General features: G+C 41.9%; 1 protein-coding gene across 3 annotated transcripts; it reads left to right on the plus strand.

Annotated features, from left to right (window-relative positions):
- The first annotated feature begins 1,671 nt into the window (after positions 1–1,671).
- Positions 1,672–10,776, plus strand: oard1 (O-acyl-ADP-ribose deacylase 1). 3 transcript variants are annotated; one of them, XM_061985084.1, is made up of 5 exons: positions 1,672–1,980; positions 2,103–2,268; positions 2,385–2,443; positions 9,515–9,627; positions 10,494–10,776. In XM_061985084.1, exons 1-5 carry the CDS (start codon positions 1,945–1,947, stop codon positions 10,639–10,641), a joined length of 522 nt encoding a protein of 173 aa, XP_061841068.1. In that variant the 5' UTR covers positions 1,672–1,944; the 3' UTR covers positions 10,642–10,776. The 3 variants fall into 3 exon arrangements, with proteins under 3 accessions (XP_061841068.1, XP_061841079.1, XP_061841088.1); XM_061985095.1 differs by having other exon boundaries at positions 1,672–1,960; positions 2,023–2,268; XM_061985104.1 differs by having other exon boundaries at positions 1,672–1,960.
- The last annotated feature ends 3,238 nt before the right edge of the window (positions 10,777–14,014 follow it).

A 14,014-nucleotide genomic window follows, 5' to 3' on the forward strand; every position in this document is an offset into this window, starting at 1 on the left:
TAATTGAGGCAAAAGGAGCTCCAACCAAGTATTGAGTATTGTACATGCTCATATATTTCATTTTCATACTTTTCAGTTGGCCAACATTTCTAAAAATCCCTTTTTTGTATTAGCCTTAAGTAATATTCTAATTTTGTGACACACGGAATTTTGGATTTTCCTTTGTTGCCACTTCAAATCATCAAAATTAAATGAAATAAACATTTGAATGCATCAGTCTGTGTGCAATGAATAAATATAATGTACAAGTTACACCTTTTGAATGCAATTACTGAAATAAATCAAGTTTTTCAAAATATTCTAATTTACTGGCTTTTACCTGTATATATATGAAATACTTGACTTGGTGAATTCTAGCTGTAAATATACTCCTCCCCTCTTAACCACGCCCCCGCCCCAACCACCCCCCACCCCACCCCCACCCCCACCTCCCGGAATCGGAGGTCTCAAGGTTGGCAAGTATGGTATTGGATGTGCCAAAATCCTACAACACATACACATTCACCCCATTGAATTGCACAAGGATTAGGTCTCTGCTTTTTGCAGATGATGTGGTCCTGATGGCTTCATCTGGCCAGGATCTTCAGCTCTCACTGGATCGGTTCGCAGCCGAGTGTGAAGCGACTGGGATGAGAATCAGCACCTCCAAGTCCGAGTCCATGGTTCTCGCCCGGAAAAGGGTGGAGTGCCATCTCCGGGTTGGGGAGGAGATCTTGCCCCAAGTGGAGGAGTTCAAGTACCTCGGAGTCTTGTTCACGAGTGAGGGAAGAGTGGATCGTGAGATCGACAGGCGGATCGGTGCGGCGTCTTCAGTAATGCGGACGCTGTATCGATCCGTTGTGGTGAAGAAGGAGCTGAGCCGGAAGGCAAAGCTCTCAATTTACCGGTCGATCTACGTTCCCATCCTCACCTATGGTCATGAGCTTTGGGTTATGACCGAAAGGACAAGATCACGGGTACAAGCGGCCGAAATGAGTTTCCTCCGCCGGGTGGCGGGGCTCTCTCTCCCTTAGAGATAGGGTGAGAAGCTCTGCCATCCGGGGGGAGCTCAAAGTAAAGCCGCTGCTCCTCCACATCGAGAGGAGCCAGATTAGGTAGTTCGGGCATCTGGTCAGGATGCCACCCGAACGCCTCCCTAGGGAGGTGTTTAGGGCACGTCCGACCGGTAGGAGGCCGCGGGGAAGACCCAGGACACGTTGGGAAGACTATGTCTCCCGGCTGGCCTGGGAACGCCTCGGGGTTCCACAGGAAGAGCTGGACGAAGTGGCTGGGGAGAGGGAAGTCTGGGCTTCCCTGCTTAGGTTGCTGCCCCCGCGACCCGACCTCGGATAAGCGGAAGAAGATGGATGGATGGATGGATATATTTTTTTTACCATTACGATATTTTTCCTCTATTCAACATAAAACAAATAAATGAAGTGGTTCGTTTGAAAAAATGAACATTTAACAAAAACGGACTCTTTGGAATCTCGTTGCGTACATTCAGTACAATGACAGTCCAGTGAAAGTGACTGAAATTGGCCCGATAATACTCCCTGGTTTTTTCTTTTATCTTTCATTTTGTTCATTTCCATATAATTTAAAATGTTTCTATTATGTGTGATTTTTAATAAAACCTTAAATTATTTTAGCACGTGAAGCTCATGAGACAATATTTTCGAGTGAAGGAAGTGACGTCACGTAGCATTTGAGCATGCATGAACGGCTCGAGTCCATGTCCGCCATCAAAGTATCTTGAAAATGTGCAATTTGAATATTTAAACTGACAACCACGCCAATATTCACCGCTAAGCACCACTTCTTAAGGGACGACATACATCGCACGTGACATTTTAGCCTGTAAATCTGCTCAAAATCGGTCATATCCACGCCGCTTGTTCCATTTGTGCTGTAAAGTCTCGAAGCTGTTGGCAGTAACTGAGTTGGAGAGCTCATCTGTCAACGATGTCCTCTCAAGCAGGTATTACGGACACAACAATGGTAAATATTTGAATTTAATTTATTATAATTCTACTTAAACAGCGTGTGCCTTTTAACGCAACGGCCACTTTTTTTTTAACCTACCGTTCTCCAACGGTGCTATGTCACCACCTGGCGGCAAGATGGCGACTAACAAGTGGAGACTGAATCACGTCACGGGGGACCTGTTCTCGTGTCCCGCGGATGAGGCTCTGGCCCACTGCATCAGCGAGGACTGCCGCATGGGGGCAGGCATTGCACTGATTTTCAAGCGGAAGTTCAGAGGAGTCGAAGAGCTAAAGGGACAGAGTGAGTCAGCCCTCTTTATTAAATACAAAAAAAAAGTCTTACTCTGCAGAGTGCTGACAATGTTTCCTGAAGCATTTACCTCGTGTATTTTTCCCCTGTGTGTTTTATCCAACCAGAGAAGCTGGTAGGACAGTGTGCTGTACTGAAAAGAGACAGACGTTTGGTTTATTATCTGGTAAGCATATTTACAAACTAGGACCAAAGAGATGTAGGTCCCACTGCCCTTTTGCAAGACACCATCACTCACCGCTTTTGTGTGGTGTCATACAGTAGATCCTCACTAGAGATGCGCGGTTTGCGGGCACAACCGCGGAGTCCGCGGATCGGGCGGATTAAATTTAAAAAAATTAGATTTTATCCGCGGGTCGGGTCGGGTCGGGTGGTTGAACAAAAAAGAAAGTAAAACAATATAAAAACAGTTACATTGAAACAAGTGAGGGTTAGACTCCACCCTTTATCACCGATTTTGTTCACAACATTTATGGATAAAATCTCTAGGCGCAGTCAGGGCGTTGAGGGGATCCGGTTTGGTGGCTTCAGGATCAGGTCGGGTCGGGTGGTTGAAATAAAAAAAAATTAGATTTTAAATAGATTCAGGCGGGTGGCAGTTAAACCAATTAGGAAATATATATACATAGTTAAATGTTGTTACCCACATACGAAAAACGAGCAGGCACCTGCAGCATATGCCACAACAGAAGAAAAAAAAAAAAAGAGATGGACAATTTTACGGAGCGGAGAAGGGACGCCTCGTCCGCCTTCGCCGCGGCCGGCGTCACGCGCAGCAGGTAAGCAGCTTACCTGCCCGCCACCCCCAGGGCCGGGGGCTCGTAACAGGGGTCACTCCGCGCGCTCCGCCTGCGCAGCTTACCTGCCCGCCACCCCTGTTGCCGGGGCGCGTAACAGGGGTCACTCCGCGCGCAGTGCGCTCACGAAAGGGGTGGGGCTCACCCTGGTTGATATAGACAGCAGCTAGGACGGTGGCCATGGAAGTTGGAACCCGCTAAGGAGTGTGTAACAACCCACCTGCCGAATCAACTAGCCCTGAAAATGGATGGCGCTGGAGCGTCGGGCCCATATACCCGGCCGTCGCCGGCAGCGAGACGCGCTTGGAGGTGCGCTCAGCGCGGCTCCCATATGATTGCGCACTGGTGTGCGTCTGGGTCGTGACAGCGTGGCACGCGAATGTCTGTGCTGCATTGGATCAGTCTCCTTTCTTTAACAGGCAAAAGCTTTATAACCTCACTAATGCCTTGCATCGTCTATATTAGATATATAACAACGGGCGGGTGCGGACGGATGCAGTTCTGATCAAATGTTAGATCGGGTGGATTGCGGATGGTTGACGACTTTCTAATGCGGTTGCGGATGAAATAATTGCCTATCCGCGCATCTCTAATCCTCACCTATTAACATTTCAGGAAATGTGCATTTTTGGGGATATCTGCCTTTTTTTTCATTTGTTCCTGCTTGAAGTTGTCGATGTATTCGTTTAATCTGGAGCCAGAAGATGTTTAAAGAGGACACGATGCATAAACTTAAAATCAGAAGTATTTATTCCCTATTGCAGTATTTTTCAACCACTAGTGTGCCGTGAGATACGGTCCGGTGTACCGTGGGAGATTATCTAATTCCACCTATTTGGGTTAAAAATATTGTTTTGCAAACCAGTAATTATAGTCTGCAAATTATGTGTTGTTGTACTCCAGCGCCCCCCCCGCGACCCCGAAGGGAATAAGCGGTAGAAAATGGATGTATGGATGGATGTTGAGTGTCAGTGCTGTCTGGAGCTTGGGAGAGTAACCGTGTAATACTCTTCCATATCAGCAGGTGGCAGCAGTGTCAGGTTCAAACACTGATGACATCTATTAAACAGACGAGAAGCAAGGAAACATGCAGAGACAGAGTTAAATTTGGCTCAATTGAGGAGACACGTTTTTTAGACTGTACTGTAGTTAACTACGTTATGAAGTGAATTATATTTATAAAGCGCTTTTGTCTAGTGAATCAAAGCGCTTTTACATTGTGGAACCCAATATCTAAGTTACATTTAAACCAGTGTGGGTGGCACTTGGAGCTGGTGGGTAAAGTGTCTTACCAGCAGTCACTAGGATGGCGGAAGCGGGTATCGAACCTGGAACCCTCAAGTTGCTGACACGGCCACTCTACCAACCGAGCTATACCGCCCCCGTTCTAAAGTCTAGCCCACGTGCTTCCTCTATTTATTTGGGAGGTCCCTGGTTACATCATTGAAGCTGTCGCTGAGGGAAGGGGGTAATCTCGACAGCTCCAGTTAGACACAATATATGATTATACAAGAAATGCAAATGTGTAGACACTGGTGATATCGCCTTGTCTCTGCTCTGTCTGCGTCACGGCGGTGTTCAGCCTTAACAGTCAGCAGGCCGTTCCTGGCCACAGATACTGATACGAGACTGGCTTGCAATCTTTTGGACAGACAGAGAAAAATACCACTTCTGCACAATTGATAATAACTATAGCAACGGCCCTTAAGCATAAGAGTTGTGTGATAACATATACATAATTATTCTAACAAGCAGGTAGCTAATTGCTTTGTAGATGTCGGAAACAGCGGGAGGCAGTGTGCAGGTAAAAAGGTATCTAATGCTTAAACCAAAAAGAAACAAAAAGTGAGTGCCTCTAAGAAAAGGCATTGAAGCTTAGGGAAGGCTATGCAGAACGAAACTAAAACTGAACTGGCTACAAAGCAAACAAAAACCGAATGCTGGACGACAGCAAAGACTTACTGTGGAGCAAAGACGGCGTCCACAATGTTCATCCGAACATGACATGACAATCAACAATGTCTACACAAAGAAGGATAAAAACAACTGAAATATTCTTGATTGCTAAAACAAAGTAGATGCGGGAAATATCGCTTAAAGGAAGACATGAAACTGCTACAGGAAAATACCAAAAAAGGAGAAAAAGCCACAAAAATAGGAGCGCAAGACAAGAACTAAAACTATACGCACAGGAAAACAGCAAAAAACTCAAAATAAGTCAGAGCGTGGTGTGACAGGTCGTGACAGTACACCTACTTTTGAGTCAAGAGCTATATTGATGCATGTTTGGTTATGGTTTAAAGTCATATCCAACAATTGCGACAACAACTTTTTACTGCCAACTGAGTTTCTTTTTTTTAATGATTTCTGCTGGAAGTTTGCCTTCGGATTTGTTCAACACCAAAAATGTGCCTTGGCTCAAAAAAGGTTGAAAAATACTGCCCTATTGGATACAATTCTAATACAATTTGTCTGAGCGCTATCTGTCCCTAGTAGCATTCAACACGGCGACTTACACAGGGCTGTCTGGACGCGCCTTTCCCCTCGCGCTCTTACAATATACATCACAATGTATGAATATGCAATGAGGTATCTACTTGCAGGTGTGGAATCTTCCTCTGCCTTCTCCTTCCTGGACCTCGGCAAAGAAGCCACATCAACAGTGGCAAGAATGTGGGCAATAAGAGTGAATGTGCGTAAGCATGAACTTGGACCCAGTTTCAACTGAAACTCAGAACACATGATTAGTTGCACGGCCTATTCTAAGCATATCTAAACTAAACATTTCTTAATCACTTCATCCTTCATTATCTTAATTATATCCCAATCATAGTATATCCCAACAAAGTGTTCTAATTTCAGACAGTCTGAGAATCCATTAATGTGTCAGGAATGGTGATTGGATGAACGTGGTAAAACTAGGAGAAGATCTTTGTGTGCTGCTTTCAGAGAGGCGGCTGTGGATTGGTTGTTCGTTTTAATGAAGTGATTGATGATCAACCGCCTCCTATCTTTCTAACATTCGGCTAGAATCTACAGTATTTTATTTGCACCCAAAAGAATCAGGATGGAGATTTGTAACTTAAGTCGGATGTTGCTAAAAAAGGGGAAGAGTTGGCAAATCTGAGGAGGTGTTTCCCATCATGCTTTGCTGTAGTTGGACGAAAATCGATTCGGGATCGCAGGCCCAAAATGTTGATCATGACACTTACCACTTTTGACTGTGACCTTGCATCTTACTTTGTCATATTGTAGGGGTGCTCAAAAATGTATCCACATCAAATCGCAATTTTTATTTAATCTAATTATAAATCGATTCATAATTTTCGAGAACCAATTTAAAAAATAATAGAATAATTTTTTTGTTGCAATTTTTAGTTTTTGATTACATTTTTTAATTTAAAACAAACTATTATTGATGTTATTATTGTTATTGATAATGTTGCTAGTATTGATTTTTTCCCCTTTTTTGTATTAACTGTGGACTGTGGACCAACTCTATACTAGGGATGTCCGATAATGGCTTTTTGCCGATATCCGATATTCCGATATTGTCCAACTGTTTAATTACCGATACCAATATCAACAGATATATACAGTCGTGGAATTAACACATTATTATGCCTAATTTGGACAACCAGGTATGGTGAAGATAACGTACTTTAAAAAAAATAAAAATAAAATAAAATAAGATAGATACATTAAAAACATTTTCTTGAACAAAAAAGAAAGTAAAACAATATAAAAACAGTTACATTGAAACAAGTGAGGGTTAGACTCCACCCTTTATCACCGATTTTGTTCACAACATTTATGGATAAAATCTCTAGGCGCAGTCAGGGCGTTGAGGGGATCCGGTTTGGTGGCTTCAGGATTAGGTCACTGCTTTTTGTGGAGGATGTGGTCCTGCTGGCTTCATCTGGCCAGGATCTTTAGCTCTCACTGAATCGTTTCGCAGCTGAGTTTGAAGCGACTTGGATGAAAATCAGCACTTTCAAGTTTGCCATGGTTCTTGCCGGAAAAAGATTGGAGTGCCATCTACGGGTTGGGGAGGAGATCCTGCCCCAAGTGGAGGAGTATAAGTACCATTGGAAAGACTGGATCGTAAAATTGACAGGCGGATCGGTGTGTCGTTGGCAGTGATAAGGACCCTGCATCGGTCCGTCGTGGTGAAAAAGGAGCTGAGCTGGAAGGCAAAGCTCTCGATCTACGTCCCTATCCTCACCTATGGTCATGAGCTTTGGGTTATGACTGAAAGGACAAGATCTCTGGTACAAGCGGCTGAAATGAGTATCCTCTGTCGGGTGGCGGGGCACTCCCTTAGAGATGGGGTGAGAAGCTCTGTCATTCGGGAGGAGCTCAGAGTAAAGCCGCTGCTCTTCCACACAGAGGAGCCAGATGAGGTGGTTCGGGCATCTGGTCAGAATGCCTCCCGAACGGCTCCCTGGGGAGGTGTTGAGGGCCCATCCGACCGTTTTTTTTACAGTATCGAATGGCATCATGTCTTTGGCGATGTATTCAACCACACTTTCTGTTAGCGCACGTTTTGCACTGTTGTGTGAACACACTGACATTTTTTTACCGGGTGGTTGTGTTTCAAGTGAGTGTGTAGGTTTGTCGTATTCGAACACATTATGCAAACTGTCTCCTCGATGTTGATAGGCTTATCTTGTTCCAAAGGTTTAAACTGAAATATTCCCATACATTTGGTTTTTGTGATAATTTTGTCCAGGCGAACTTGTTGCACTGTGTATGATGCTGGCGGGCCAGCGGTCCTGCCTCTTCGCACAGAGTCAAAGACACTTAATGAAGAACAAGAGAATTCACTTTTTTTTTTCATTCCGCACAAACGCGCGCAACTGTTGAAACCAACAAAAAGCGTGAATACTTTTGAAGCATGCACACGGCGATTTATCAACGTTGGAAAACTTACCGACCTAATTTTCATTTATTTTTGGTTAATTGAAATATTGGCCCAGGCTACCTGTTCTCTCAATCGTCTTTTCATTATTATTCATTCACAGTACATTTTATAATAACAATTGTGTGTAATAAGTCTGTGAGGTATGTTATAGGGCTTGGAGTGTCAAAAAGAGGCATTCATATGGGTGCTTCCATTATTTGCGTTTTTGTTGCTCTTTGAATAGAGGGAATCTTCTCTTCATTAGACGCTATATATATATATATATATATATATATATATATATATATATATACACACACATACAAAAAACAAAAAAATACATTTTAAATTCAGTATGTAGCCATACGTTTTTTATTTATTTATTTTATATGAATATTTATCCATCATTATTTTTTTTTCAACTGTTCTGAACTACGCTTTTGTTTGGTTTGGTTAGCTTTCATTGTTTTTACATTCTATTTACACTACACAATCTATTCTATTATGATTTGTTCTATTAAATTCATAGTCTATTCTAATTAAAGTATGCTATATATCAGTGGTCCCCAACCTTTTTGTAGCTGCGGACCGTTCAACGCTTGAAAATTTGTCCCGCGGACCGGGGGGAGGAAATACAATCATGTTTGCTTACGGACTGTATCCCTGCAGACTGTATTGATATACATTGATATTTAGTGTATATATTGTGTTTTTATGTTGATTTAATAAAAATAAAAAATAAATAAAAAAAAAAAGTTTTTTTTTTGTTGTTTTTTTGTTTTCTTGTGCGGCCCGGTACCAATCGGTGGTTGGGGACCACTGCTATATATGACCTACTCCTTATAGATCATAATCTATTTAATTTGTTACTCCAAAGACATGCACCTGGGGATAGGTTGATTGGCAACACTAAATTGGTCCTAGTGTGTGAATGTGAGTGTGAATGTTGTCTATCTATCTGTGTTGGCCCTGCGATGAGGTGGCGACTTGTCCAGGGTGTACGCCGCCTTCCGCCCGATTGTAGCTGAGATAGGCTCCAGCGACCCCGGAGGGAATAAACGGTAGAAAATGGATGGATGGATGCACATACTCTTTTTCTTGGGGTACTCATTGGGCTTGAATCTGGGACCTTGGGACTAAATTACATGCCATCTCATGTGTGCTGGTATGACAATAAAGTTCCCTGAATGTTTGAATCCCTAATCTCATTTAGGTCACGGGTGAGCTTTAGGCTATCCCAGCTGTCTTCCGACGAGAGGCCACTAGTCAATCACAGGACACATAGATAAACTACCATTCACACTCACATTCACACCTTTGGACAATTCAGTGTTCTCTATTCGCCAAATTTTGCATGCTTTTGGATTGTGGGAGGAAGCTGGAGTACTCAGAGTTAAAAAAAAAAAAAAAAACAAGCACAGAAGTTTCCTTGCTATAAAGGCAGATTTGCTAACCACTGTTCCACTGAGCTGCTTTTAAAACAGCACACTTTATCAAAATTAACAATGTTTATTATTTTCCTGTCATTAACTTTTAGATCACAAAGAAGAAGGCAAGTCAAAAACCAACCTATGACAGTTTGAGACAGAGCTTGGAGGACATGAAAGTGCACTGTATCAAAAACGGAGTCACACGAATTTCAATGCCTCGGTTTGTATGGTTTCCAAGTCCCAAGTACAAAACCCAAAACCAATGAAGTTGGCACGTTGTGTAAATCGTAAATAAAAACAGAATACAATGATTTGCAAATCCTTTTCAACCTATATTCAATTGAATAGACTGCAAGGACAAGATACTTAACGTTCAAACTGGTAAACTTTTTTTTTTGTTGCAAATATTAGCTCATTTGGAATTTGATGCCTGCAACATGTTTCAAAAAAGCTGGCGCAAGTGGCAAAAAAGACAGAGAAAGTTAAGGAATGCTTATCAAACACTTATTTGGAACATCCCACAGGTGAACAGGCTAATTGGGAACAGGTGGGTGCCATGATTGGGTATAAAAACAGCTTCCATGAAATTCACAAACAAGGATGGGGCGAGGGTCACCACTTTGTGAACAAATGCTTGAGCAAATTGTCAAACAGTTTAAGAACAACATTTCTCAACGAGCTATTGCAAGGAATTTAGGGATTTCACTATCTACGGTACATAATATGATCAAAAGGTTCAGAGAATCCCAAATGTTTACTGAGTGTTGTTAAAAGGAAAGGCCATGTAACACAGTGGTAAAATGCCCCTGTGCCAACTTTTTTGCAATGTGTTGCTGCCATTAAATTCTAAGTTAATGATTATTTGCAAACAAAAATTAAAAAGTTTCTCAGTTCGAACATTAAATATCTTGTCTTTGCAGTCTATTCAATTGAATATAAGTTGAAAAGGATTTGCAAATCATTGTATTCTGTTTTTATTTACGATTTACACAACGTGCCAACCTCACTGGTTTTGGGTTTTGTACAACTACTTCTCTCTTCAAATGTGTTTTAAGTTAAGCGGTATGTTTATTTCTCCTTTGGCAGTATCGGCTGTGGTCTGGATCGGTTGAATTGGGAAAGAGTTTCAGAGATGTTGAAAGAGATCTTTGAGTCCACAGACGTCTCCGTCACTGTCTACAGCCTTCCTGTGACTGCTGAAACCACGGTGATGAAGGAACACATGCGCAGATGATTATCAAAAATGTGCGTTAGTGGCAATAGTTACTTTTTGCGCACGTTTGTTAGATTGTACCTTTTTTTTTTTAACAATATGTGGTTCTGACACATGTCATTGAATAATAAAGTGTCTTTTTTTTTTGCACACTCACCAACTGAGCTTCTGTCGGTGAGGTATCAGAAGTAGTTGTCCTCGCTCGCTACACAAGCACTGGCAAGCCTAAACCTTAGATACACCCCACAGTCTAAATTCTGCTTTTGCAGAGATACTAATGATCAGTTCCAACAAACAGGCTTTTAACATTATGAATATTGTAGTCATAGTTTTCAATAGTGTTAAATTACACCGCAGCATATTGACAGTTGTTACCTTATTTAGCAACACGCAAGGGGCACAAGTTTAACTGCAGTTCTATACAACAGAACAACCACAATCTTATACATCGTTAATAAATACATATTCAACTGTGTAAATCAGGTGTGGAAACTAAAGCCCCCGTGGCCTGCATCATTCTATTGAGAACCTGAAAATTGTATGCGCCAATAAAATACTGTATCTTTTCTGTGTTCTTTCTGTTTTGACAGAAAAAACACATGTACAGCACACAAATGCATATTTTTTAAACTTTAAACATTATCTAATGTAAATATATTATTATGCCTTCCAAATGTTTAAAAATATAATCAATACTTAAATATCTGCTTGACGTATGATTTTAAACCAAGTTCTCCATCAAAATGTACACTGTAAAAACAAAGAGTAGATTTTTGTGCTAAACACTAGCAGCTTAGTTGGCAGAATTGTACCTCAAAACGTTTGTTCCATTTACAGTTGTTGATGTAAAAAAACACAACATACATTTTATAGTAAAATTAAAGCAATTATTACTGCTAACTGAGCAGCTAGTTTATGACAGCAATATTTGCAGATTTGTTTACAGTGTCTCTAAAAAAATGTTAATCAAATGAATAGGCAATCGTGTAATAAACTTATATATATATATATATATATATATATATGTCTTAATAAGGTTATCCAAAAAATAGTGCTCGATACCGTAGTAGAGCGCAATATATGTATGTGTGGGAAAAAAATCACAAGACTACTTCATCTCTACAGGCCTGTTTCATGAGGGGGTTCCCTCAATCATCAGGAGATTTTAATGGGAGCATTCACATACCATGGTTTATATAGGGCACAGAGTGGGTGGGTACAGGCTGGCGTAGGGGCGTGGTGATTGGCTCATGTGTTACTACCTAGGAGGTGTTTCCGTCTGTGGCGGCATGCTGATACAATTTCGCTGCGCTTGTTGAGGGATGACAGATCTGGACGGTATATGATAAACAGTTTCTCTTTCAAGCATAGGTTGCATCTTTTATTACCACTATTGTAAGGTGTGCTGGATGCAAGAATTTGCCATGTTATTGAATATTCAACATTATTGTCTTTGAGGTCCCAAATGTGTTTGCTGAGTTCTGTGGTATTCCGCAGGTTTTGGTTCCTGAAAGAAGCCTTGTGATTGTTCCATCTGGTTTTAAACTCTCCCTCGGTTAATCCTACATATGTGTCGGATGTGTTAATGTCCTTGCGTGTTACCTTAGATTGGTAGACAACTGATGTTTGTAAGCACCCCCCGTTGAGAGGGCAATCAGGTTTCTTGCGGCAGTTGCAGTCTTTGTTGGTTTTGGGGTCGGAAGAGTTAGGGCTGCAAGGGCGCCCCTACGCCAGCCTGTACCCACCCACTCTGTGCCCTATATAAACCATGGTATGTGAATGCTCCCATTAAAATCTCCTGATGATTGAGGGAACCCCCTCATGAAACAGGCCTGTAGAGATGAAGTAGTCTTGTGATTTTTTCCCACACATACATATATATATATATATATATATACCGTATATATATATATATATATATATATGTAATATGAGTCAAATCTTTATACATTTATAATGAATATATTATTCAATGTCACAAACGACCCTCTAAGGGCAGCCATAACATCAATGTGCTTGGCCCTCAATAAAGACAAAATTGACACCCCTGGTGTAAATAATACCGAGACTTAGCAAAGGCACAGTTTATTTTCCCAGCTCGTCAAATGATTGTGAAATGGTGACCGTGAGTATTGCCCAACATCTTACTTACAATGCATCCGGACAGTATTCACAGTGCTTAACATTTTTCGCATTTTGATGTTATAGCCATCTTCCAAAATGGAATAAATTGTCCTCAAAATTTTACACACTATATCCCATAATGATGATGTGAAAATGTTTTTTTTATTTAATTTTTTTTGGCAAAATTATTATAAAAATAACAAATCACATGCACCTAAGTATATTCACAGCCTTAGTCACTTAACTCAAAATGGAGATCAGTTGCATCCTTTTTTACCTGATCATCCTTGAGATGCTCTGACAGCTTAATTAGAGTCTACCTGTGGTAAATTCAGTTGAATAGACAGGATTTGGAAAGAAAGACACCTGTCTATCATATATATATATATAAGGGTTGAGGTGTGGGGTGTGGGGGTTGAGGTGGGCGCGGTTGGGGGGGAGGGCGGGGTTTGGTGGTAGCGGGGGTGTATATTGTAGCCCGGAAGAGTTAGGGCTGCAAGGGATTCTGGGTATTTGTTCTGTTATACGGCCACCCTCAGTGTGACCTGTATGGCTGTTGATCAAGTATGTCTTGCAGTCACTTACGTGTGTCTGTAGAAGCCCCAGACAACATGTGAATGGGCCGGCACGCTGTTTGTATGGATAAAAAGCGGACGCGACGGCAGGTTGTAGAGGACTCTAAAGGCAGTGCCATTACGGCACGCCCTCAATATTGATGTCCGGGTGAAAATCGGGAGAAATTCGGGACAATGGTTGCCCCGGGAGATTTTCGGGAGGGGCACTGAAGTTCGGGAGTCTCCTGGAAAAATCAGGAGGGTTGGCAAGTATGTGTAGACCTCCGAGATAACTCTGGGGAAGGGTACAGAAAAATATCTGCTGCTTTGAAGGTCCCAATGAGCACAGCTGCCTCCATCATCCATAAATAGAAGACGTTTGGAACCACCAGGACTCTTTCTAGAGCTGGTAGAGTGGCAAGACAAACGGCACTCCTTAGTAAAAAGCACATGGCAGCCTGACTGGAGTTTGCCAAATTGCACTTGAAAGACCTTCAGAACACGATAAATCAAATTCTCTGGTCTGATGAGACAAACATTGAACTCTTTGGCGTGAATTCCAAGCGTCATGTTTGGAGGAAACCATGCAGGCAGCGCTCATCACCAGGACAATACCATCTCCACAGTGAAGTATCATGCTGTGGGGATATTTTTCAGCGGCAGGAACTGGTGTACTAGTCAGGAGAGAGGGAAAGATGAATGCAGCAATGTACAGA

This window comes from Nerophis lumbriciformis, linkage group LG01 (assembly GCF_033978685.3).
Source record: "Nerophis lumbriciformis linkage group LG01, RoL_Nlum_v2.1, whole genome shotgun sequence".
NCBI lineage: Eukaryota > Metazoa > Chordata > Actinopteri > Syngnathiformes > Syngnathidae > Nerophis > Nerophis lumbriciformis.